Source organism: Diadema antillarum, unplaced genomic scaffold (assembly GCF_040938485.1).
Source record: "Diadema antillarum isolate AM-2024a unplaced genomic scaffold, OU_Dant_1.0 scf00000029, whole genome shotgun sequence".
In the NCBI taxonomy this organism is placed as follows: domain Eukaryota; kingdom Metazoa; phylum Echinodermata; class Echinoidea; order Diadematoida; family Diadematidae; genus Diadema; species Diadema antillarum.
In genome coordinates this window covers 2,877,488-2,905,335 of record NW_027270918.1, presented here as the reverse complement: position 1 = coordinate 2,905,335, position 27,848 = coordinate 2,877,488, and the positions used below count along the sequence as shown (strand labels likewise).

The following is a 27,848-nucleotide window of genomic DNA, read 5'->3' as shown; positions in this document are numbered from 1 at the left end:
AGATGCATGACATTTTGTACGAACGAAAGTCACATATGACTTGTCCTTAAAGAGCCAGGATGGAATATGAAATATACTGATATACTTTATCAACTTGTGGAGGTGCTATTGAGTCGTCTTGTTGGTGGCTTCCAATAGTACAGCACAGTTCAGGCGACCCCGCGTATACGGCTCTCGTGTTTGCTGCGTCGAATTATCTGTTTAACATCCCCAAACATAATTCCATCAATCCGCCAATGACAATATAATGCGTTATTCACCCAACATGATACCACCGTGTCTGACCTTGATCATGAAATCTTCGTACGGTTTTTTCATTACCAATCACAAATTAATAATCCCGGTGCAAGGGTAAGGAGGAAGGGGATGAGGGAATAAAAAAAAACACCCTCGATTTGATGAAAGATACACGTGGAGCTAGCGTCAGTGTCAAGCGAGGAATTCCTCTGCGCTACGGTTTTTGACAGCAAAAGTAAACTCTTCCGACCTCCATTACCGTAACTTGTAGCGAAGGATCGTCTTTTACTAACTTATTCTGAAATCTATGCGGGAGGATCTGCCTCCGTGAAGTATGAAATCGAGATTAGAAAGAAACTTCATGCTTTCCCACCTGGTTGGTAGAAAAGGATCAAATTTTGTCTGAGATTTATCGAGATGATATATAACACAGCCCTGGTTTAATACGAGACAAATTGTTGTTATGTTATCTAAAAGTAGACTTTTAAAAGGTGATACGTTTTAACAAGCCCCGTGACCTACTAACGACGGTACTTTCAAAAAGCAACTGTGATCTACTTAAAAAATATGTTTTCTGAAAATTGAATCTCTAATGTAATTATTTTACTCGTGATACGGACCTTTCGGGAGCTCTTCTTCCTTTCAAACAATAACAAACAAACAACTAAAGAGAAGAAGTTCTGATGACACCACTGTGTGAAGGGCATTTAAAAACAACCGCACTTTCTCCTTCCGCCCTGAAGAAAAGCTTGGATAAATAACTTTTTTTTTTAGTTATTATTATTTGCTGAAAGTGTTTGCCATGCAAACCTCTCCCTCCCTCTTTTTTTTTCCATCAGAGCACCAGTTGGGTTCATCGTTGAACTTCTTGATCCAATAAAATACGTTCTAAGCATTTCTTTACCGGTGACTTTGCTCTACCCATCTCTATGTCCATCTGAGCTTGCCCGGTGGAGGGCAAGGGGGCAGTCACCCCACCGCGTTGGGCTCGAAGCACCCTACTTGCCGGCGGTATAACCCGCTGTCTGTCCGCACCGTGCCAAGTTTCCGTGCGTGGAATACGAAACATAATCGTAAGCGGTTTTTTAAGTGACCCATAAATCGCCAAGAAAATTCGATTATGAACTATAGACAAAGCTAAAAAGAATAGTTTCGTCCATCTTCGAGTACGTGGATGTTTTTTTTTTCATATCTAGTTTGCACCAGATTTTTTTTTCTGTTCAGTCAGCTGAAACGTCTCGCTATAATATCACCCACTGAATGTAGACCCGTAGTTACCATGGTTTTCTGTCACGAGACTGAATCGTCACATAGTTAAACTGTTTACATCTTTCTCGAAAATGGATTAGATGTTACAAGTCATTATGGTTTATATTTTATGTTTCTTGACGTTTTCATGTCAGAAGCAAACTGTTAGTTTTTATTTGTTTGTTTGTTTGTTTTTGGCAAGCTGCACAGACCAAGATTTTGCGTATGCTTAAAATTCTATTTTTAGGTCAGTTCACTCATTCTTTTCTCTCTGTAAAAATCTCCCTTTGAAATGTCGTCTTGTTTATAATAATAATAATATAATAATTGATATGATTTATATATGTTTGATGTAATTTTGATCGGGTAAAATTACTTAATATATATCCATGATGACGATATATGAGGTTTTGAAAGAGAAGCGAGTTTCTCGCATCCGTAAATCAAACGAATCACTTTTATTTGTAGATTCAGTACATGTGGACCCTGCCTAGATTCCTAAGATTTGTATAATTACCGTTGCCTGTTGTCTGCATTGTTTGCCTATCTGCCAATTTTCTGGACATGACCGATGAATTTCTTTCACAGGTAACTCAGTCTTTTGTGATTCATGTCATTTTTAAAAGCATGAAAATTCACCATATTTCTTCTGTCCGACGAGAATCACCTAAAGTATATAGGCTACCTAATAACCAGGCTGGATGGTATTATTTTGTGTGTTGCAGCACGCATAACCAATGAAGACTGCAACCACATATAATGGACATTTATAACTTGTCCTTGTGTGCAGAATTGACTCAGGTGCTAACACTGGCTATCAACTATAGACATACCAATATACCTGTCATTCATCCTGTTTAAAGGGGCAAAGTGTTTGCTCGGAGGCTCAGTTGGTCTTCAAAAGTACGAGGGATCATAAAACGTGGTGACCTAGATTAACCGTCAATCTTGGTATCTCTTTTAGTACACTACCAATTATCAAACATGTAATCAAGCCAGTGTAAATATTTCTCCTGTGTAAACGCGCCTTGTGGGATAGAGAAGGGGTGTGAGTAGGCAAGCTGATGGAGTAACAATATTTGTGTCTGAAATCTGTTATTGTTCACTTCGCTGCACGTTTCTGCGTGCACGTTCGCTTATTGCCCGGCAATCGTAAATCAAGGCTCTCCACGGGCGTGAAATTAGCGTTGACAGACCCTTGTCTTTGCCAAGGCCTGTTATAGGACTAACAAATTAAAGCCTGGTGTCACTTGTGATATGATTCGTCTTTTCCCTTAACTCTGACATCCACCAAACAACCAAGAGGACATCGGACGTCAAAAGTCGGAAAGAAAAAAAAAAGTATCCCCACGTCTGAACGTGTAATGCTAATGATGCTCTAGAGAGGAGGTAATGATTAAAGCCACGAGGGAGTGTCAAATATTTGTCAAATTGACTGAAACTCGGTGTTTATGAATTGCTATGATTTAACGCAGAGGACCAAAAGCTGGAATCCTCATGTAAAAACAAAAATCGTCTGCTTCTCAATTTCGACAAAGCGTCACTATTTTTGAGTCATAATGCTCACTCTCGTTTCCGAAATAGAATATCAGTAACGTAATTCTGACAGAGGTTCAAAGTGTGGTACTGAGTCAGAGATACGCCATATATTTAGCGAATCTAAATTTTCGCGAATCGGGACTTTAATTTCGCGAATAGCACATGAATCGGAAAATTTGCGAAAATAAAAACCTCGCGAAATATTCGGCGTATACAGTAATCTAAATATAATAATTAATAGCGGATCGTCTTGTACCAGTGTGACAGGTACATGTCGCAGTTATTATCTCTAACCTTTCCTTTTCATTGCCTCGCGAGACAAAGGGATGCCTCCCACATCTACCACTTTACATTACCGCTGTTTCAGTGCACACGGCAAACGGATTACATTGGGCAAAAATAGAATGATGCAAAGAGTTCGGCTATTGTTGCTGTTGCTTTAAATTGCTCGTTCAGAAGTACACTGTATCGTGAGAGTCATGGATTTTGTTTTCCATTTGGCATGAATTTCTGTCTGTCTTTGATTAGTCGTATCCATTAAAAAATGAGGGAATATTGCAGACTTTGAAATTATAACGGCATGATGAATGCAAGAGAGATTATCATAAACTACTTACATGAAATGAACAATGAATAAAGTCAACACACGAAATCTCCTTAGTGTGTCTCTTGGCGGGGTAATAATGTTCGTAACTGTATTTGAACTTTCTTCATAATCTCTATAACCCATAGTTTGTCCATGGGAGTCTGACCTTTGACCTTGCCAGCGTATCATACATCATGTACAAATTTGTCAAGCAACGGAGTCCGTAATATCAGAGGCATGCTCCGATACGGCAGGTCATAGACTCACGCAGTTACGTTTACCGAGAGCACAGCGTGAGGCCGTATCAAATTTGACGGTTTTCTTCCCTTTCTGCCCAGGGCCATGTTTGGATAATTTTGGTTTCATATTCTTAAAGCACGATAAAAGGGGAAAATATTTAATGTGTCAGCCGGTGGGGGGATTCTCGTTTCTGCTTTTGTAGTGTAGTATGACCATGGTACGATTGGCTTTGGATGTGGTGGTGTGAGCACGAGTGGCTTCAGCAAATAATGAATATGTGTGTATGTGTTTGCTTGTGTGTGTGTTTGTGCGTGCGTGCATGACCGATTAAAGCAAAAACGCTATTGGGAACGGAAGTCACTTTTTTCGTTTCCCTTCTTTGGATAGCTGATGTTAGCCATTTAACAATTGGTAATAACATTATCATACAGCCGACATCGACAAGATAAGTAGTGCTTCATTAGGGCTGTTACCGAACACTAGCCTCACTTGTATGGGTGCACATCACGAGCTCGACACCCACGAGTCATATAGCCCACGAGTAATACTACCCACGAGTCATACAGGCCGCCGCTAGCTAGACACTATAAGTGAACAAGACCCATGAGCTTGTCATCATGTAAAATAGGCCCACGAGCTATACAATCCACGAGCTGGACACTAGGCAAAGGTCTACGAGCAAGACACTAGACAAAAAAGTGTTGAGTTCTTGGACAGATTTGCCTCGTGTCGAGCTCGTGGGTCTTGTTTGCCTAGTGACTACCTTGTGGGCCTATTTTCCTTGTTGTTTAGCTCGTGGGCTGTATGACGCATCGGCGTATGACTCATGGACATTAATTGTCTAGCAAGTGGGCTGTATGACTCGTGGGTGCCTAGCTCGTGGGATGACCCCCACTGAATAACTGAGATGTGAACGCCCAGTGAACGCCAGCTATATTGGTGCTAAAAGCATCAATATAGATTTCATGTAGGCCTTCATTTACACGAAGTTGTGAAAACGACGCAACTCTCTTTGAGAGTGCAGTATCGATTTTGCACACATATGCCTAAGCTCCCTGTTTCAATCTCCATTATTTAGCTTTACACTTACATATTATTACAATGAAGTGAAAGACTCACAACTATTATGGAATGATCATATTCTTATGTACGTGGAAAGATATCTCGAGCAATAGGATGCATTCTCCGTATAAAAAACCTATTACCTCAAAAAATGTTGATCAATTTATATTTTGCTTTTATATCACCACATATTGATTACTGTTGTACGGCATGGGGGAGTTGTTCTGAAACTACAATGTTATGTGCAAAAGCTACAAAGGATGCAGAATAAATATGCGCGATTAGTGCGTAATGTTGATTGCTATACACCCCAGTGCTTTCTGCTCACCATTTTAAACTGGCTCTCTATTGAAGAAAGAATCAAGCTACAATATTGCATACTCACCTTCAAAATCATTCATAATCTGGTACCTACTTATTTAAACCCTTTGATGACTTCTTATTCGACCAATTACTACAAAACACGACATTCTCAGAATTGCACTTTATCAATACCTTTCCCGAAATCTGAATATAAGAAACGTTCCTTTTCGTTTACCGGTAGCTCTCTTTTCAACAAACTCTCCATTGCAGTACAACTGTCCTCGTCTCTGAATATATCAAAAACAAATTGTTTAAGATTTATCCGCATGCTTTAATTTTCTTCTCTCATGAATCCAACAAGATCAATATTTCTTTTTCATTGTCACACCCATTAGACTTTTTTTTTTGATGGTTTATGGTTATATACTATCCCCTTTTCCAAATTGCTAAGGCCGTATAACCTTTGGTGCAGTATATAGTACGTAACAGAAATGTAGTTCATTAAAAAGTTTTTTGTTTGTTTGTTTGTGTCTGTCATTGCTCTGTCATCGTGTGAATCATGTTACTATAAATGTATTGTTATCTTATATTTTGTGTATATACCAGGCGCCATTGTAAAGCAGTTATCGAACTGAATGTGCCTACCCTGTATTTTTAAAGAAAACATGAATAAATAATAAATAAAAAAGAGAATAAATGATAAATTAAAAAGATGCGTATACTGTTGGAAGAAAAATCCTCAGGGAAGTTTGCTATGAAAGATATGCAATTATCCACATTAGTACGAGTCGAAATGGTTTAATGGTGTTTCCAGCTATCATTGTTCTTATCTTAGACTGCTCCCATTGAAATGCGGTCCTGAGTGATTAACATTATCTGACAAAATGTCTGATAAAAGAATACGTATTCAACATCATATCACAATCATAGTCCGTGATGAGTTGGTATGTAGTTCCTCAATGTGCGTGACCTTTAAATAACCCTATTCCACATTTTTTTAAAAATCTTCTTTCAGGTTGTCCAAATCATAAAAAGAAGCGATTCCTCATCAAGGTAGTCGAAAAGCTGTATCAAGAAATGGCGGGACTGGACACTCTCAGTACTGAGACCACTACGTAAGTCGAGATATTGTGGCTCAATCATAAAATATCTTTGGACATATCATTATGCCGGTCTGAATTCAGATTTCTTTCCGGCATGATTCTATATACATAAGAAACAGAATATTAAACTGCAGTTTGCATTGGCCACGGAAAGAGGCGGTGGGGGTTAAGGGGAGGGAGTTGCCCATGGACCATCCCCCTTTAAAACAATTAATTAAAAAAAATACAAACAAACTAACAAACAAACAAACATGAGTTCCCCGGGAATGAGGTGGGTAATTATACAATGTGATTGGCTCACATGTGATTATAGAACCCGCGTAAACAAAGACTACAAGCCACTATCCTTTATAATCCCTCGCTGCATCCACTACAAGAATTCTGTCTGAAAATCTCTCAATATTCCCTTTCAGAACTTTTGTGTACAGCAAAGTACGAGATCGATTTCACTTCCACTTTATCTTTGGCGTGCAACTGTCATTCCAGGATATGCTTTTACATGTTATCTTTTCATATATTTCAAATGATAGTGATATTATCAAGCTACACTCAAGCTGCTGAACTGATTTCCTGTTTTCTGAGTTGTATATCTTGCATATGAAATCAGAAAGACTGAAACTTAATCACACAAAGAAAAAGAAAGAAATGGAGAAGAAGCAGACAACTTGATTCACACCTTAGGAAGTATATGGTACTCAGCGTTTTACTTAACGAAGTCTGCAGTACTAACTGCTAGTTGTGTTGCTTTACGTTCTCTTTCGCCAAGGGCATTGGCCAATTTTGTGTACCCTTCACTGAAGTGCAATACTGATTAAAATTTATTCCCATATCCCATTTTATTCTTTCATTTTTCTGTCTGACTGGCCTTGTTTTTCAGCTGCAGTATACATCAGTGTCACTACATCTTCTGATTTGTTTCTCTTTCAGGATTCTTGCGTTTACTTGACCTATATGCAAATGTAAACATATATTTCAATCATGATATTGTACACCGAATTTATATATTTCACTCTTCAGGCCTGCGCTGGTAGAGCTGAGCAATAATGTGAAAGAAGAAGCCGTTATCTGGAAGTTCGGCCAGCTGGACCGAAATAGCAACGTCATACTGGAGAGTAAAGAGATTGAACCGTTCGCAGCTGACATAAACGCCATAAAGACCAGCAAGAAATGCCGGAATAACTTTTTAGATTACTGCGACAGCAACCAAGACTCGAGACTTCTCCTCCGAGAATGGTTATTCTGTTTTGATATTACACCAAGTAAGTGCCAAGCATTGGTTTCCTTTATAATAATTTGACTGTAGTTTACTTGTGCGTGATTAAAAAAACAACAACTTTGATTTCTCCCTTTTTGGTTCTGATGTATTTGTGTCAAAACCTTTCTTTTGTCATTTCATTCTTTCATTTCCCTTTATTTTCTTTCTGTCGGTATTTTCTATTGCTACCAAAGTGATAGCAACAGTCTAATTGTTTTTCGTGGTCATCCATTCGAGGTTTAGTTCAAGCTAGCGTCAGAATGACTCCGATTTTAGCAACATAATTAAGTAGGCCAAAGAGTTTTTGACTTCCGACCTGAAGTTGATTGTTGAATTAAATGGGTTGTTGGCCAGAGCAGAGAACACTTTTTAAAGCTAATTTGATAAGTAAATATGTTTGGGTTGTGGTGAACAGAATTATGATGAAACAATTGAAAAGACTATCCCATAGAGTCACAAATATGTTTATTTTAATGTTGTATGTGTTCATAATCTTTGCTGCAGCCATGTCGAATAGAGTTGTACGGAAGATTTGTGAATTCCCTTATATGATACCCACAAGGAAAGACGGGGAAAACCCCGCAACCAGGCTGCAGTATTCCAAAGTGTACCAAAAAAAAAAAAAAAAAAAAAAAGGGGGGGGGGCGCCTGCCAGAATCTCAGTGTCTGGATCCACAATTCGTCACTTTAAAGTGAAGTTTCATCCTGATATCATCTGACTTTGTTAGAAAACAAAACAAATAAGTATAGATCAGTGACAAAAAAACAAACAAAACAAAAACAAGTTTTGAATGAAAAAAGTTAAGAGAGTTAGACAAATTGACAGCTCTGTGTGATCTAGCTGATGAGGCGCTCTGTATTCGGTTTGTACACAAAAATTTCCCAATTTTCATATTATCGCAAGAAAAACTTTCTTCAGACCTAATCTTGGTATATGTATTTAGAGTAATACATATTTTTCGTGTCCTCCTCAGAGTATAAGTTCCGCCCGTGCCCAAATATTTGAGGAAAAGAGAATTAGTTAAATTATGTGTCCAAACAAAATAGAACTGCCCATCACCTAGATTACACAGACCTGCCAATTTGTCTTACTCGCTTAACGTTTTACAATTCAAAACTTTTGTATATAATGTGTCCGATTTTTTTCACTTTTTTAATTTCCATTTTTTTCTCTGCGATCATGCAAAGGATTTTAATTACTAGTACAAATGGAATTTTCCTTTAAGACATGTTTGAATATGAATTCATCAGCTGATAGCGATCTCAATATTTGTGTCCTCACACGTCATCGTTTCTCACGTTCTCTCCATCTGCAGCGACGGAAGCCCCGCCGCGAAGGGGGAGAAATCCTTTCAGTAAGTGCCCCTCTGATCTCCTTTACATAACCATCCACATCCATCTTAACCGCCCCCTTCTAGATGATAGAGAGTAACAATTTGAGCATGGCAACCTTCTCTTAACATCCCCTTATTTAAAGGAATTATTGCTGACCTGTTGGTGAAAGTTGAATAGTGAAGTTATCATCATGAACAGAATGCTGTGACAAGCTGTTACACATGTGGTCAGAGATATATCATACGCACTGAAATGCAACGGTCTCTACTCATTCTCATATCACCAAGTAAGCAAACTTTTGAAGACTTTTTAAATGACAAAGTGGATATGATTTATTGATAACGGGAGTTGATGTGCAATAGCGTCTTTATCATGTCTGTGTGTATGATTTCGTGTGTGTATGGTTTCGTCTATGTACTGGTTTGAGTGTGTGTGCGTGAGGGAGTGAGTGTGGTGAGAGAGTCATCCGTGTGTCTCTATTACGGATGAGGTCATCTGTATCAAACTCCCAGCGTGTAGGAAGGATGTTCAAGCAGGGTATGATGAAGGCTATTCTGACGTGATAAGGTAAAACAGAAATGTTTGCGGAAAAACACATTTATATGGAGGATGGGTGATCCAGTAGATAGTTAATTCTGCTCGAAGGTTGTTAGGCGCCCTCACTTTTAGCTAAACCCCAAAACTTCCTTCCAACTTTTTTTTTTCTTGTTTATGACATGTGATGTCAGTACAGTTTACTGTGTTGGCCAACATATAGAAACTTTACTATCGGTGTTTCTTGTCATGTTTTAAGTTTATTTTCTTAGTCTAGACTCTTCCTATTGTGTATGGTTCTTGTGTTAACTCTCAGCTTAACCTCATATTTGAAAAAAAAAATAATAATGGTCCATTGTTGCATGAGCTTGAAATTTTGAGCAAGACGATTGATTAACATGAAAGTAAAGTAATCGACACACACTTAACATGTTGAGCTTAACCAGATTCAGGTCTTACTATTATAGGAGTGTTAAGATATAGGCCTACTCAAACGAAAGTTCCGTCTCCAGCAACCACTGCATGCAAAAGATGCAGAAGAAGACAGCAAAGAAGTGCAAACATGATGGTGTCGACGGGTGGGTATATTGTTAACTAGTACGGAGGGGAGACTGAATTCGACGAATCTCGAGACCTTTGGCTCACCTTTCTAGCTACATCCACGAGCTTGAGTGAGGAGAGAAGAAACCATTGAGAAAGCTCTGGTGTTGTCATTGCAGTACTTGCCAGAGAAGTGCACTTTTGCCTGCGGGCACTTCTAGCATTGTAATGTCAGGTCTTCAATCTAAGTGTGTGTGGTAAATTGTGCATAATTGTATAGATGTTTTGACGTGCGTAGAATAAGGTTTGCATCCTTCGTGCAATGAAACTTTCCAACATTTATTCGACACACACATCATTCTTTAGGCTTTAATTTGTTCTTTCTTTCTTTTTTGTCTTTAAAAAAATCCTCCACAGTTGATCGACTCACTCGGTAATGTGAATGCACTCGCCTCCATCCAAGTCTGTTCGTCATCACACGACACGGAAAATGCCACACGTGTGAGTGAAAGAGACATATCCTGCGCGTATTAACCCTTTTGCATCCCGAGTGAAATAAATATCAGCGGCCAGGGACGTTTGGGAATTGGACTGCACAGACCTTGGCAGCCACGTCGTTCTGCACACAAATTTGCGTGTGTGTCTGTGTGTGTTAAGGATGAGCATTTATTCTGACGGAAGTCTTCACGCGCTGGAATGTGGGTGACAGTTGATAGGAAGTGGCACAGCTTTGTGGATGGTGCCGAAATGAAGAGCGAATGATAGGAGGTTAATCGTTTGGGGAGAGGATGAGAGGAAACGAAGTCTTCGCGACCATATATGACATAATGACTGCAAGTTAGTGCTCTCTCGATGTGTGGCTATGTCATCCTCCTCCTCCTGTGGCGACAGGATGGATGGGGTTAAAGTGTGACCTGGCACGGAGAGGATGCCTTTTCCAACTTTTGGGATGACAAACATGAATGGATGAATAATGATCCTAACGGAATGCCATTACGGCAAATTTGACAAGACGATCGTGGTGAAATTAATTTCAAGCTGAGAAATGAGGAACAGTCTCCGCTTTGTTTGATGTGTGTCGGTAGATATGTTCGCCTTCTCTTACGAATGTTTTATAAATATAGAAGGCACGGCTAGACAGCCAGTCTCAACGATAATATGATGGCAGGAAAAGAGGGACGCACATGTACATCGACGACGGGATGCATGGATTTATCTGTCAATCACGCATTCTCCTCCTCCTCCTCCTCTCCACCTCTTTGCCGTGACTCACCGCATCCTCTTCCACTGGCGGCAGCTCGTCATCTTGGGCATCAATCATCTCCGCTTCGAGTCTGGTCCCAAATGACATTTGCTAGCCCCTCTCGGCTCGCGATGTTCGGGACATGACATCAACGAGACTGCAAGATGAAGCCAGGGGGGTTAATGTCTCTCACAGATATCGGTGATACACATCTCTTTATGATGACCAATTTGATACCAATCTACTAGTATGTACAGGAATACCGATCCACACCCCTTCTCCTCCCTCTCCACCTCCTGCCCCTTCTCTAGCCCCCTCTTCTCCCCCTCCTCTCCCTCAAATGTTTAACCCTGTAATTATTTTCACCCATCAACGTAATCTATTGCCACATCCTAACAGTTACTCACATCCTTTGCTCCATCTTTCGTTCTCTATATCTATCACTATCTGATCAGCATCTCAAGTTCTTCAGATCATCGTATTTATTATCTCTACCGTTCCATTCCTGTTTTCCCCCTATGACGTCAGTCCTCGAGGCTTCATTGACATTTTCCCAAGCTCCTGTGTAAGTCTATCCTCACACCATGTACCCTCAATCTATACAGTCTATCATTCTAGCAGCCCTAAGTCTCCCACCCCTCTTGGTTAAGACGTTATTAGTTCCACCGTAGGCTGTCAACTTCAATCATAACACTACATCAGACACTGCACATGGTTCGGTCATCTTTTCTTGTCAATGGCCCTATCTCGTTTCCCTGCAAAGTACTTCCGTACTTATCCCATTCTCATTTACATCTTGCATTCCCCGTACCTCTCACACATGCTTTCTCTTCTGTACTCCTACCCACTCCCTCACACTTTTTTACTTTTTTTTTTTTTTTTTGCGCGTGTATCTGTCTTTACGTCGTACTTGAAAAGCTGTAGTATATTACTCACATTAATCTCCGGCTCATTTCTGTCCCTCTGCCTACCGGTAATCTTTGATCAGTGTTTACATCTTCGACTCTGGAACACAGCTATCCACCCCTGCCAAATAAAGTCTTTCGATCCCTCCTCCTTTACACCCTCCGTCTCGCTCTTTACGTCTGCCCCCCCCCCCCCCTATTTTCCTCCCCGTCTTCCCCATGTACCAATCAGCCTCTCGCATTATGGCGATGATATATTAAGATGTCTTCGTGGCACGACGTCGGAGCCACAGTGGCAGGGGAAGTCGTCTGCGTGTGAAGAGGGGAAACATGAAACAGAATGAGAAAGCCCAGTGACCCGCGGAATAGAGGTCACACCAATCCACACCGCTACTTCCGCTAATGTGAATTAAAGTGCAAAATGCCACAACGCTTCGATAAATATTCCTTCACGTACCTCTCACGGTTACAATATCGTCGTCAAAAATGTACTATAAGTTAAAGAGAAGCTTGAATTATCTTGATAACTTTTTTCCTTGTAAAAGACACATTTCATCCTTTTTTTTGTGAAAGATACTATGTTCTGAGTCATTGTTTGGAAGTAATTTGATCGTAATAATGATGAATGCTAAGAACGATCTTTTTAACAGATAAAGATAGGATATAAAGCGTATTTTTGTTACCAGATCGAAGCACGTTATAAGTGACCATAAGTTAAATGTAAACAGTGTCGGAAACTGCTGTTCTGTAAATAAACGTTCTCTTTGCGATTCCCTTACGTACTATCTCAATTATTCCAATGCGCAGGTCTTTGGGACGAGAGATTAAGTGCCCCTGTCGTTCCATGACATCATTTGCAACTTGAATGCAAAATTGATATATATGTATTTTCAAAGTCGATTGATAATTCTGTTATCAGTTGTAACTCCAACAAGCAGACACAAAACAAATCCAAACAATACTGTTTTAAAAGTCAATCGAGTGCTTTTCTAGTTTTGTTAAATTGACACCTTGTGATAGACGGCACGCCGCAAATATGTAAAGACATGACGTCATGTTAGCAGTAACCCTACCAACAAACAAGCCAATAAACACAAAACTAATAAAAAAATACTAATCAAAACGAAAACAAAACAGAAAACTAATAAAACATCTCTTTTGTTTTCTGTTTCAAAGGCCAATCGAGTGTTTTACCAGTATTGCTAAATTGACACCTAGTGATAAATGGCAAATATGCAAAGACATGACGTCGAGAATGTTAAATATTCCTAATGGAGTAATTCCAGCAGCCAGTTATCAGAAGGCAATTTTGTCGGGTTTTTTTTTATGGAGTAGAGGGAGGTGGGGGAGTATCATGTCATCAAATATCAATGTTGTTCGAGAAACTCCATCTCTTTCGTGCCCTTCACAAATGGCAAGTGACATCTGTATGTGTTATGAGTATCACAGACACATACAATCAACGCACTGTTTCCCCGTCTACAACTCTCGGGTAGTTTCTTACACACAGTGACCTTCTTCCAGTCAAGAAGACGCTGTGTGCTAGAAGGCGGCTGGGTGACCGCCGCAGTTAGTGGATTAAGGCACGGGCTTATATTGAGAAGTTAAGTAGGCGTACATCTTGTTAAAACCTGAAACCTAGTAGAATTAGATACAAGTGGAGATTCATACAATGCAACGGTGGAAAGCACGATGATCATGTATATTTTATGACTTTCTCCAACCAATTTTCTTCATGCATCGATTAACGAAAAGGAATTTTGCGTACGCCGTAGTTGGACGAGCATGTTCATGGCAGAATGTGAAACCTTTGTTAAGAACACGCGTTCATTAGTTTCAAAGTAGAAAGTCATTTAACTTAGAAGAAAATAATTGTGTGTAATTTCATCGGCTGTGAATGTATGGATCGGCTTTTCAAATTATGGAAACCGATATTGTTATGCGATCGATTAAATGGAAGTCAATTCTAAGGAAGGCTACTTCGCGGAAATTTCATATCGGGATCGATATGGGGGGGGGGGGAATAATGGTGAGTGACATTAGGTGAAAGGATGTGATCTAAGTTGTAATCTTTGGCATTGTTTCCAGTTTACTTTTATCTAAATGACGTGCATGTTTTTACTCGACTTATTATGTAATCTTAACCAGCAATATACATGTTTGTACATAATGCCCAGTTCAGAAATGACTGATCCTAATGTTATCTGTAAATATTTTTACTCTAAATTGTGTAAGTAGGGTTGTATCAAAATACGAACAGTATTGTAAATTGCAGCAACAGCGAGTTGATGTTCGAGGTGCGGCATTTTTCCTTTCTCTTTCGCGAACGCTTTTGTAGAAAACGGGTCTCAAAGACCATAGCGCAATGTGGCCATGTTTATATTTCCTTTCTCGTATTTATTCGTCACTTTCGTACTTTTTTATGTACTTCGCATTTTCCCCACTTTCGCAGTCACCTCGTCGTTATTCTATAAAAGAAAAGTATTTAAGTGATACACGTGTACATAGGGCCTACCATTCAGGTAAAATTGATAATGACAAAGGTAAGCAAGCAGAAGCAAAAGGCGACTTTCCAATTTATATTTACAGATTTAAAAGTGAAGTGAGTTGTGCACTCGCCGACTTCTGCGAGCTTTTCATTCACAATGCCGTGTGTTTATGAGTAGGATATGACTTAAAGATCTGTGTACAGTACATTGTAAATCATTATCGCATGAAGGTACGTTTCAATGCTTTGAATGTGTTCCCGAAAATTATTAAGTACTTTAAGGCCTAAAACTAGAAATAAATATGGGCATTTGCCATAAAAATTTGAAAGTACGATCTCTGCACGTGCGTAACATACTCCGAACATCGAATTACCTCTGTGGCAAAGATGTGATTTGATTGGTTGCAGAAATAATAGTTTGTCATTTATGTGTATTAGAAGTACAAAATCAATGTAGTTTCTGAGGCAGGGACCCAGCTCCCGTGTGACATATGATAGTTTTAAACGACCATGAACGCGTGGACCGTTGAGGGCGTTACACGACTTCGAGGCTTTGGAGCAATACACGCACTTTTCAATTAATCTTTGTTTTCGTTTTGTTTTCGTTATGTTCTGTTCAATGATATTAACAGCCAACAGCACGTGAGATTACTCTCATGTCTATGATGTCCATGGATAATTTTGGACGTATTTCCATCACTTGTTATGTTTCTCGTGTGCACACTGAAGGGGAAAATTACTTTGTTGCCAAATTTCATTTACCGCTCGTATAGATTCATGCAGAGAAGGACACATTGAGTTAGAGAATTCTGTCTGATTCTGTTGATTGATATACTTGTACATGTATTGATACTTTGCATTGGTCTGCTATACGTGACCAATGCAGAAAGTGTGAATTACTTATTGCCAAGAGGTCTAAATAAATGATTGTTATCACAGCCATGAAATATTAATGTGAGAAGCACAAAGACACTTTATGACTGCCGACAGATTTTGTATCCATTTAGATCACTGAAGAAAAAAAAACCACGCAAACACACAACACGACAACATAACGATTTTTTTTCTGAGTGCAGCCGAATAATGTTTTGTCAAGTCTTAAAGATCCCGGAGAGGAAACAAAAGCCGCATTCTTTTTTTTTCCCCTTCTTCTTCTTCTTCTTCTTCTTCTTCTTCTTCTTCTTCTTCTTTTATCTCTTTCTCTATTTCTGTCAATTTTTGTTTCAGATATTGTGGTTTGGTTTACATGACCTGCTATTCTCAATCGAAGTGTTGTTGCTGCAAATGGTGACACCCCTGCTATTCTCTATCAAAATGTTGCTGCAAATTGTGACATTCATACATGTAATATGAGACACCCTCCCTCTATTTCTCCTACGCGTTCTTCACTCGTGTGTGTGTGTGTGTGTGTGTGTGTGTGTGTGACAGTCTTTGTGTGTATGCTTAATCATAGTGTGTTCTTATTTAAATGATATACAAAATTATATTACATCACACATCCTTTAAAGATATGATATCATTTACAGCTTAGATTCACGTATTTATTCTCTTTTCTTTTTACAATAATATACATTTACAATTAACTGATATCGGCACCCGCTTAAACATAATGATAAACCTCATTAGTAAGTGCATGATTGGTAAGTTTTACCATAATGATGTACATGTATTCATATTCACATCTCAAAACCATAGCAGATCAACACTTAGAACATTTAGATCGGTGAATGGTTTCAATTACACAAAATCTCTTAGTAATGATGTAAGATTATCCATTCCTGCGGTGAACACTAAATGCTCCTGTATCAAGTTGCAAGGGATGTATATGTAGCAGCCCAGCTGTCATATTCATCCCTTGAAAAGCAGAAAGATGTCAAGACACAAAATAATCAGTGGAATTAATGCCTTTCTGCTTCTCGGCCATCAAGATTCACAATCCAGTCTTTTATCACAGTTATACATAATGTACTCACATAATCCCAGAATTTTATGAATTATTCACCCTACTATTTGCTTGATTGAGGTTGATTCTATTCACTTTCGAATACTCTTATATGCTCATTGCTTCATTATACATTCAAGATTGCTCAAATGGTGGGAATAAAAGGGTGCTAAAGAAGAAAATGTGTCACAAAATGTGCAAACATGTACTCGCTACTATAACCACTGAAAGGTTCACAGTTCCTTTTGAAACAAAAAGGAAAAAAATCACATAGAAATCTAAAGAGAAATATATGTCAAAATATACTCTAACACAAAACAAAGTTTTCCATACGAAGCTATATAAAACACAAGCTTAATAGTGATATGTACTAAATTCAACCATCTTTTCAGCTTCTACAGTTGTGCATTGTTTGGAAATTGTTGCTGGCTCTCTGGTTTTAACCAGCTGATCTTGGGGCACAATGACCCAGCAAGTCTCGGCAAAATAGAAAAACAACCCCGAAAAAGAATAATTACAACAAATGTCTCCTCAAACATACATGTAACAAATAAGGTCACTCATAGTTTAAACGTGATATATAGGGTCACTATCATCTCCTTCATTTGGGCGCTGTGAAGCGGGTGTGACATTTGTGTTAATAATTAATGAGTCAGGGATCAGATGTCTAGGAAGTTCTTGGAAAGTTCCATCACACTCCAAAACATGAATCCACTTGGGCCAAACAGGCTTCAACTAGCATGAAATCAACTCATGCTTGAGTAAAATATGTACATTGTACTTTGAAATGCAGTCATGACACCCATTATGGCACTTTGACTTGGCAAAAGTGCACCTGTATTCTGACTTGTGTGAGCATGTATTTGATTGTAACAGAGAGACATTGGGCATTACATGTAGCATGCATTCACAGAGGCCATTCCTTGCTAAAAATGACAAAATATGCCAAGATAGTGTCCAAAAGCCTGTCAGCTTGGTTTGTTTCTTGTTCTCTTAGGAGATATTTCTGTAACTTATCCACTGCTCAATTTATATTTCATACAGTAATACCACATTTCCTAAATTACAATTGGAGATCTGAAAATGCAAAAGAAAGCATTTACACTGTACTTTCAGATTAAAAAAAAAAATGCTTGTTCTTACAAACAGTTATATATTTTTTTTTAAATTCACATTGCATCAACATGGTAGGCACAGTAAATGTTTTGACAAAGTTATACACATCAATTTTGATGCACATGAAAAGTTACACATTTAAAGCCTTTTTAGAAGGAATTATCAAACTCGGGCATTGCACTGTGAACAAGCTGAATATAAAGAGAATTCCCAGCAACACTGCAAGACATGACTTTACACAGCTGGTTTGATATTGTTTGTACTGAAAACTCCCCTTGTGACAAAGTCCCCAGGACCGTCAGTTTTCTTTCGTCATATCGAAATTTTATTATAACTGAACAGTACAGTATATAAAGATGTAGATGATAATTTTGGGATCTTCATATTTAATTTGTTGTAAAAAGAATTTCATTATAACCATGTTCATTATAATGGGATTGCACTGTAATCATATGAGAACATTTGCCACTGGCTGATGAAATATGTATTCTAAAAAACATTTTGCCTTCTAGAAATGGTGTCAGAAAGCATTAGGTAAGTAAAAAAACAAACAAAGGCAAATTATATCCCTCATGTATAGTTTCTTGCATTGTGATTGTACAGAGCACGAAAGTGGGGTAAATTCACTAGAAATCTATGAGCAGATGGGAGATGATCTACAATCTAGCGTGATATACAACGTACTACATTTGGGAATCCACAATCTGCACGCAATTCCCAATTTTGTGATCGATATCTAGATTTCTCACATTTTTGCAGTGCGCGTAGCTGTAGATATACAATTAACTAACAATGCATTCGATGAGCAGTGCTGGTGGTGGGTGATAAATGCAGTTCAGCTCAATCAATAAAATGGCTGCTTCAAGTAATGAAGGAAATTAGTAAATGACAGCAGAAACACAACAGATCAGGTATTGTTTAAGATTTTCTTTCAGGAAATTAGCGCCAATTTTGATGATGATCTGGTTAACAAAGCCCTTTTTAGGCCTACATTTACGAGCCCTAGACCTTCTGTCACAGTCCTATGCCTGAGCTCGCAGGAGTCAAAGGTGAACTCCATGTACAGTGTACTAAGGAGGTCTATTACATTTGTACACAGCCCCGTCTCTCGCTGCATGCGCTGCAAAGCCTAGACCTACACATTTTGTAGATCCAAGAGAGACCCTTGTCATCATCCCTCTTCTCATGTTTCTCTGAATAGTGAAATGCTGGTGAGGGATATACAACAAATATCAAACTGCTTTCAGAGACTCCAACTCTCCCGAGTTCAACGGGAGATCTCCCGCCGAAAGCCCATTTTTGCAGAATCTCCCGTTCTCTCGCTTGAGATTTAATTTCTCCCGCTTGAAATGATTTCTCACTTAATTTCATTGTATGTTGAAAAACAAGCCTTAGATAGCACGAGAGAGCACCAAGAACCTTAGACCGCAAGGAACTTTGTGCTCATGATGTAGCGCACATCAAGTTGGAGTCTCCCGTTTGCAAGGGGTCTCAGGCGGGAGAATCTTCCGATCAGAAGGTGCTGAGGTTGGAGTCTCTGTGCTTTCTTTCGAGTCATGGCTAAAACTATTTATCCTCCATGATTTCTCACCAGTGCCATGCCCCTTGACTTTGTCTCGGGGTATATCACTGTTGAAAAATCACCTCTGGGCAAATAGTTTTAACCATGCCCCTTGAAGAAGTCGTATTTGTTCATTGGACCATTTATAAAAAGGTTAAATATGTCATGGAGCAATGATGTACTTTGCAGTACATCAAGTTAGAAATGATGTTCTCTCTTGAGTTAATTCTCCTCTAACTAAATAGTATGGAGGACTTAATGCCTTTTGTGCTGTCTCCTTTAACAATGGCCAAATGGACATGACCTTTGACCTTGTGACAATGACTCAGCACCAAAAACACACACATGTAAACACATGCACACACACGCACACAACCTCCAAAGCCATCTCTATCCGTCACTGACTGGCTACAGCGGGCTTCACCTCATACATCGTTTCCCATGTTCTTCAACTTCATGCGGAATTCATTGTGACGCTCCCTCAGCAGTTCCATCTGTTTCTTGGGACCGTTTATTCTACCAAGACAAACAGATAAAGTGACACACAAACATACCACATAAATTAGCATGGGTTATATTGCAGGTATGAAATACACAAGTTCAATCATCCTAATCATTAGTTACAAAGAGTACTACTCGTAGTAAGTCACAAAAACGGAAAGATGTAGATAATAAATGGAGGTACAGTACAAGCTTGTCATAAAGAGGTCGGATAGAACAAAACTCTTGTACAGTATGTCCCCAAAGAAATTACGGTCAGATTTTCACACTGATAACACCCAATATGATTAAACTGTCTAAATGCTACTTCAAGGTCTTTAAATATAACATCTTAGCTCTATTTTGCAGAAAACTCCATTCAATCTGGTTAAGCGGTCACAGAGAAATGTGGATTGTTGTACAGCATGTCATGAGTCTGATTCTTCCAAGTTTAGCACTTTGATGCTCTTGTGTGTGAATACAATAGGCAAAACTTGGAGGGAAGAGATTCCTGACATCCTTTACAAAATTCCTCATTTCTCTTTGACCAGTGAAGCAAATCGAATGAGGTTCTCTGCAAGATGTGGGCTATGAGTTATAGTTTCATACCCTGAATTTGTACTTAGATTGATTCACTATCTTTAAAGATATCATTGCGGAGCTCCCGTTGTCATTTTTTTTTTTGACATACGATATAACGAGGTGATTTTGCAGGTCCCAACTCTTTCTATTTTCTTTGTTTCTGTATTCTGAAGTACTGGGAAACCTGATATAACAAGGTTATTGTCATGGTTTATGGGTGCTCATCATAATGAAGTTCCCCTGTACACACATCAGTGTATAATGTATTGAACACGATTCTAAAATTCCCTCATGTACAGAAACTCAAGTTTTCCAACCGATGTGTCACAGTATAGTGAATATACTGTATATTCTTGGACCTGGATTTTGAGTTTGTTGTAACAAGAATTTTGTTATAACTGCGATTGTTATTATATTAGTGCACTACACTGCACTACTGTGTACCACACACAATCCAGAGGTGTAACTACACTTGGTGTATAATTTGGGAATATTTTACCACATACAAATCTCCTTTGCGCATATCAGACTTGTTGCATCTTACAGATTTGTACTGAAATTCTTGTGCCACACTAGTATACATCAGTCTTGTTCCACACCAATGGACACAACAAATGTACCATGCCAGTGTGCACCACACATGCTGTACCACACCAGTGTACACCACACGTGTACCACATCAGTGAATACTACACTTGTCATTTTACACTGAAACCTGGATACAACAAACTGATACATTCAAGAGATAGTGTATACAGTGTACAATTCTTCACACAGACATGTGTGTCCATAGCTCTTTACACTACACTGTTTCATACACACACTGTCATCCTGGTGGGTGACGTCATACCCGGTACTTTACCTTGCTCTCTCCTTGGCTTGGTTGTACAGCTCAGCAATCTTCTGGTCCTTGGCATCCAATCTCTGTGTGGCATACTGGCTGCTTTGTCTGGATGTCATACAAACAAACAAACAAACAAACAATCAAAAAAACACGTATGAACAGAAATTACTGGAGCTATGCATCCTTCCTCTCCTGCTTCACACATTTCCCTGAAAATTTTCAGCCACTACCTAGAATGAATAAATAGAACTGAATGCCATTTTTTTTTTTTTTGTAATCTCAATGATGCCAAAGATGATAATATCAATACAGCCAGAAGCTGCTTCATCCCCCACCCCCCATATTTCAGTCTGCTCCTTTCTCCAGCACATGGTAGCCATTTTTTTTTTATTCGTGAAGGTCTCAACCAGATATGAAGTATCCAAGTTGTACACTATAACTAACTGGATGCTTGTCTGATCCAGCCCAGCAAACGCTGATGTGCAAAGCATTAAAATTGATACACAGAAACTGACAATGTGCAGGCGGAAATAAAAATTCATCATTTGGGCTAGAAATGCCATATCTCCTAGCACATTAGTTGAATGACTTGTCACCTACTGGAAATTAAATGTCATGGCTAGCGGGAAGGTGTACATACAAATGCTATAATCTTTAAAGGGAAAGAGCTGGGGGATGAGAAGGAAGGCTAAATGCACACTGCTAGATCAAACACATAGCAACATATCAAATGATTTGATTGATTACATTGTGTCTGAAAGGCGCAGCTGACAGTGTTTGTAAACACCCTCCATTCACTCCAGTTTAAAGGGTAACCAGTCGGAATTAATGCAACCAATTACAAGATTGAACAAAACAAGCGCAACTGAATTCAACCAATGCTGGACTAGCCAATTGTGGTCACCAGTTTTTCAAAACTCCTTTATTCTTGATTTGATATAGTTCTGTGAATGATAGCTGGCATCAAAATACCATCATTCAGATTATTAGATCAATATTGTGTTTTGCTCTTAGCGCAAAAACAAAATTCAACGTATGCACCAAAATATTCTTCTGCGATGGAACTTAATTCTTCAGACATCTTGGATGAAAACATATTTGTCTTTCCTTAGAAAACACCACAGGCAGATGTGGTGGGTCGTTGGGTATGTTCAATCAATGAGTCATCATTTATTTTACAGTGAAATGACTCGATTCACAGACTACGGCAGTGACTTTCAATCACTCCACCCGGCAGTCAATCTTCAATATAAAACTTCTGGCCCACTGGACTTTGTGTTGGTGGAGAGACACTTTTCCCTTTTTCTAGATATGGTAACTTTAGCACTTGTCTAACCAGTAGGAGAATGTTAGGTATGCTGCAAAAACAACTGCGGTCCAAATGGCACATTTCTCTGAAGGAATGATTGGAATGCAGAGTTCAGAAGAGAAATCACATTACGTCTGTGGAAACATCTGTGTTTGCACATGACTCACTTGGTATGCATGAGGCGGGGCAGACAAAAATAAACATTGCTACATTTTGAGAGTGACTGATTATTTTCACTTCATCACAGAGCTGGAAAGATAAAATGAGGTACGGAGTTGCCCCATGTTCAAACTCATGGTCACTGATAAACACTCCACTAAAGAAGGGGAAAGGAGTCTGTAAAGAATATTCTCACATGTTTATTCTTATGTCATATCAAAGGTAAATATTGATAAATAATGCATGATTAGTGCATTCATTTAACCACCATCAAGGTTTGTAGTCATAGTCGTAGAAGAAAGTAGCAGTTAGATATATCTAACCTTTCCTTTTTTCAGGGGGGGGGGTTCAAGTGAATCACTGTATATGATATGTGAAAGACATTCAAGCTTAGTCACATTTGCCATTCTCTTTTTTTTTGAAAGGCATTTTAGAAGCATTGATTTTGGAATTGAAAAAAAAAGAAAGAAATTAAATGGTACCATCAAATATTCATACCAAGAATTAACTTTGTCTCACTTTCCTGTTCTCATTTCTTGTAAAATACAAACATGGTAAATATATAAAAGCATACATTCATACAGCCGAGATAAAAACTCAAATGTGGTTTGCACTTTATGTTAATGTTATTCACCAATACTGCTTACTTCATTATTCGAATTTAAACATTTCTTAATTTTAAGTGTCACATATCTCACATTACTGGACCTATTGGCATAGATCTGAAAAGGCCTCTCAACAATACTGAAATAAAAATATATAGATAAAATTGCACTTGGATGTGACAGCAAGACGATGGTCCACACTGAGAACAATTTTGCTTCTTCTTTTGTCAGTAAAGAAAGTGACCTTGGCAAGAACATTCATGAACACTCCATTTTGTGATATCCTCAATTACACTGGAGATGAAATACTGAGAATGCTACTCACTTGATGACAAAGAAGTGGAAGATGGCACCGGAAACAATGAACACCATACAGCCATACACTATGTAAGTGTTGTTGACACGTCGGACTCCCCGGATCCCATAGTAGTTCTCGTGGACCTCCTCATCTCCTCCCTCTCGGAAGATGTGAGTCTTGGGATAGCTTGGGGGAGAAAATGGTTGAGAGTTATAATCTAGTGAGGAAGTGTGAAGATGGCTATCACAAACTACGCAGCTGAAAAAAATTGGAAGTGATACCCTGTCAACTTTTGCCCTTCAGTCTTCACCTTAATCACCCCAAACAAAACCTCATGGTGCCTGATAAGCGCAAGGCAGTCTTTTTTTTTTCACTTGGTCAATTGCTATCAATCTGATTTAACTTTTTTTTTTTAAAGGCAAATGCACTAACATACACACACAAATAACACACACACGTTAATCATATGAAATACTCCCTGTGCAAATATGAGTCATTCTTTAATCATGAAGCATGGATCCTCAAAGACTCTTGAATAAATCCTACCACAGGTAAAGAAAATAAAGGGAAGTATTTCAGTATTCTTTCCAAGTTCATTGTGTCACAGCCATGGACTGGCTTCAGCGCAGTTGGTAATGTGATCAAATCACAAGCAGACCCTTCTATTCAGTTGGTCTAACATAACAATTAAGGGGTAATCTTACAGAGAAATGTAGCGGCAACAAAAATATATATCATAATACCATATTCATATCTGTGGTGCCAAAACCAGATTTAATGCAATGCTAAACCTGTCATAATGGAAATCTTGTCTTGGTTCCATTAATTTCACAATGTGCTGTTAAACCAGTTAATAATGCAGAAAACATTCTTGTGATATTTTGGGATTTAGAAAGAAACTTTTCTTGTTCCATCACTGAAAATTGTATGGCATTCAGTTGCCAATACATTGTACTTTATATGATTTAACGCCATCTCTTTTACTAAAAATCTTTTCTCCAAGTATCATGTACTGCGTTTCATCATACACAAAAAGGCACTTTGTAATATACAATTATGCACAATGTGAACCTTTAAACACGCTTATGCAGTATGTTCAGAACTCAATGAGAAACTCTTTTCTAAATCCATTTGAAATTCCTTTTTTTTTTAATTCAGAATGAAAAAAAATATATATATTTTGTCCTCCGAAAAAAATGTTATTCCTGGAGTGTGAATGACTTAGCAATACTGATTTAATTCAAATGGGGAGTTATTGTTGTTGTACAAATCATGAATACAATATTGATATAAAAAAAAAGGAAAGAAAAAATAATAACAGCAATAAAGAACATGGTTTCCAAATCTGATTGGTTTGGATCTAGTAACTTTGTTAAACTTACCTCTCTGTATGCCTTGTTCCACCATAGGGATTATCAGGTGACGTGTCGTAGCTGTTGACCCTTATCTCTGTGACATGAGGCCTTGTTAAGCTGAGATCATATTCCTTCCTTGCTGATGGTTTGCTGAGGATGCCATATGCTTCATTCAATTGCACAAATAGATCGTGTTGGTCTGGATTGTTTGGGTTGGCATCGGGATGAAGCTGAAATTGAGAAAAAAATACGGAAATTTAATCACTCCATAGATGTGCCCTTGTTCATTATATTCATATGTCAAAAAACTTCATCAAAAACTTGTCCCATACTGTGGATTATTGATCCTGTAGCTGATTGAAGCAATGGAGCCCCATTTTGAGAGAAAGAACCAACGAAGTGTATACACACCTTCACACGAACAGGATGTATGGATCTTGTCCATCTTTAAGTAATTAATTTTTCTTGTTTTGTTTTGTTTTTTTGGTGGAGGTGGTGGTGGTTCTTCTTGAGCTAAATGTCATTGTCATTTGTCTATTCCACTTGTTGTTTTTTTTTCTTCTCCTTCTGTTTTGGAACAAATTGGGTTGGTTTAATCTATCACATAAGGAAGGTAACAATTTGTTTTCACTCACATTTACTTTTTTTCACAAATGATTGACACAAGAAAAGAAATGATTTCTGACAGCTATGTAACCAACTAAGCAAAAACACAAATCTATCATGTCAAATCTGTTTGACATTTTCAATGAACAGTTTTCCTGATTTTTCATTTACTTCTTGTTTGAGGCAGTTCTTTTAATGGGTCCTTGGATTAAAAAAAAAAATCACACTTTCATATGAGCACAGAATGGGAAGTGTTCTGAGCATTCACAAAGATCAGTTTTCAATCACCATCTCCAGCTCAAAGTCTTAAACAGTCTTACTTTTATTACCAATTTAGGGCCCATCTGCATCTACAAAATGTCACATGTAACTTTGGATGCTATGGCTTGGTTTTCCACCCACTGGTTTCAAATGCAATGTCAGACTTCATTCTCTGCAATAAGACTGATGTGTGATCTGTGGCCATTTTGGGGTTAAAATCTCCCACCTCCATGTCTTCATATGGTCAATATCACTCCGGACTTGTCAAAAGTGCTACTCTGGAATTTAGATTTGGGTCTAACGGGCAGAGTCATGACTTACTGTTTTAGACAAATTAAAATATGCAGATTTGATTTCTCCTGCTGAGGCATCATTTTTCACTCCAAGTACTTCATAGTGTGTAGGTGTTGATTGTCCAGCCACTCTGAAAGATGAAGCAAATATTCAAACATAAAAAGGAATGCAGTAAACTTACTTAAACATGATATAAAGCACATTTCTTCAGACAAGAATACTTTCACAGGCCTTGTCGAAAACCATTTTGTCATGCTCGCACTTTGTAACAACCTCTGTGTACGCATTAACATCATCAAAGTACGGCCCAATATGTGCATCAATATTTTGTAAAGTGGATGCACATTCAGTATGTGACTAAAATATCTTAACAGATCTCAGAGAAGTTTTTTTCTTATAAGTTCTATGTCACTGTTCTCACACTTTAATTACCTTACTTCCCTCTTTCTCTTCAAGTGTTAAATCATGTAAAAGACCAACGAAGAAGTAGCAAGTAATCAAATTAGATATGTAGCACAGTTGATTGAAAACCACATATATTTGTCTACTTGGTCAAAAGTTAAAATCCTTACCATGCATGTGTAACTTCCTGATATGACCTCACAGTGAAGCAACTAGTATTAGAGCATTAAGCATAACAGTTGATATTAATGCATCCTAATTCCAAAATCACTGTTCATGTTACACATGGTAAAAGTGAGTAACAATACTGTAAAATGAGGAGTGTTCGCATGCATTTTGATTTTGAGAATTTCACGAGAGCCAAGATTCGCGAAATTAAAATGCACACGAAGGCTCTACACTATATGCATTGAATGCCAGAGGCACTTTGCGAAAATTACACACCATGAAAAGGCAGTCGACTCCCATTCGCGAAAATTTCATGCCGTGAAAAGGCCGTCGACTCCAAATCGCAAAAATGTCATGCCGCCAAAATATCATGTTTTACAGTATTCCACAATTCCTTTCAATGAACATATTCATACACAAAGCAAGTATGGTAAAAAGAAATACTTCCCACTCTAAAATAATGGGAGATTACACCCCAAGGAAGGATGTTCTGCTTTGTTTTCTTCTGTTTCACAGCTCAAGGAAGATGGTACAATAAAAAAACAGCATATTAGAGAAATTATGAGGGGAAAATTCATACAATGACAGACTATCAGCGCCCAATACAATCAAAGCATACGCTCAATTGATTTTCTTAATACAAATATTTTTTGGTCACAACTCCTAAATTCTCAATTATTCTTGCTACAATGTGTTTGGTTTTTTTTTTTAACCACGGGCTACATGTGAATCAAGACCTGCAAGGGACTTACTTTGCACTGGTTGCATTCCCTCTTCTGTGGTGTAGAAGTCCTTGGTTTGTGCTCTGAGTCAAAAGCTGATTTCTGCATCTTGAGCACAAAAACACAGCTCGGGCTAGGACCATTTCGTATGTGCAGGTATGTCCTGTATTAGATTTAAGATCAACAAAGACAAGTCATCACAAGATACACGACATCCACGTCCACCAGCATGCTGCATGCTGTATCAGGTGAGATATACATGTATTGTTGTCAAGTACAATGCAGAACATTTAAATTGTTAACACTATCATATTCTACCTTTACTTGAACATTTAATTTACTGCCATTGATGAATGGTAATACTTGTACCTGAATTTTTCAGTCTATGCACTATAGGTAAGCACACTACAAGCAAAAATATGAAATATTAACCGACTAGGCCAACTTATTAATGTACAGTGTAGTATCATTAAACCGCATTATACACATATTTGCATGTTTGTCAGAACTACACAGCTTTCAAGCA

At 38.3% G+C, this 27,848-nt stretch overlaps 2 protein-coding genes across 10 annotated transcripts in view; one reads left to right on the top strand and one right to left on the bottom strand.

Moving 5' to 3' along the window:
* The window catches only part of LOC139738059 (SPARC-related modular calcium-binding protein 1-like), a 42,627-nt gene extending 31,237 nt beyond the window's left edge, over nucleotides 1-11,390 (top strand). For all 9 annotated transcript variants that reach the window (XM_071648745.1, XM_071648779.1, XM_071648775.1 and 6 more), the window contains 4 exons: nucleotides 6,231-6,330; nucleotides 7,336-7,577; nucleotides 8,890-8,928; nucleotides 10,400-11,390. In XM_071648745.1, the coding sequence (XP_071504846.1) occupies nucleotides 6,231-6,330; nucleotides 7,336-7,577; nucleotides 8,890-8,928; nucleotides 10,400-10,419 (401 nt within the window). In that variant the 3' untranslated portion in view covers nucleotides 10,420-11,390. The remainder of the gene's footprint in view (nucleotides 1-6,230; nucleotides 6,331-7,335; nucleotides 7,578-8,889; nucleotides 8,929-10,399) is intronic.
* An 8,236-nt stretch (nucleotides 11,391-19,626) lies between these two features.
* LOC139739600 (dnaJ homolog subfamily C member 4-like) lies at nucleotides 19,627-27,465 on the bottom strand. Its single transcript, XM_071650204.1, has 6 exons — nucleotides 27,353-27,465; nucleotides 26,058-26,160; nucleotides 24,897-25,099; nucleotides 23,542-23,700; nucleotides 21,162-21,248; nucleotides 19,627-19,753 (listed from the first exon to the last, which is right to left on the bottom strand). The coding sequence occupies exons 1-6, from the start codon at nucleotides 27,463-27,465 to the stop codon at nucleotides 19,663-19,665; spliced, it is 756 nt and encodes a 251-aa protein (XP_071506305.1). The 3' UTR covers nucleotides 19,627-19,662.
* Between the last annotated feature and the right edge of the window lie 383 nt (nucleotides 27,466-27,848).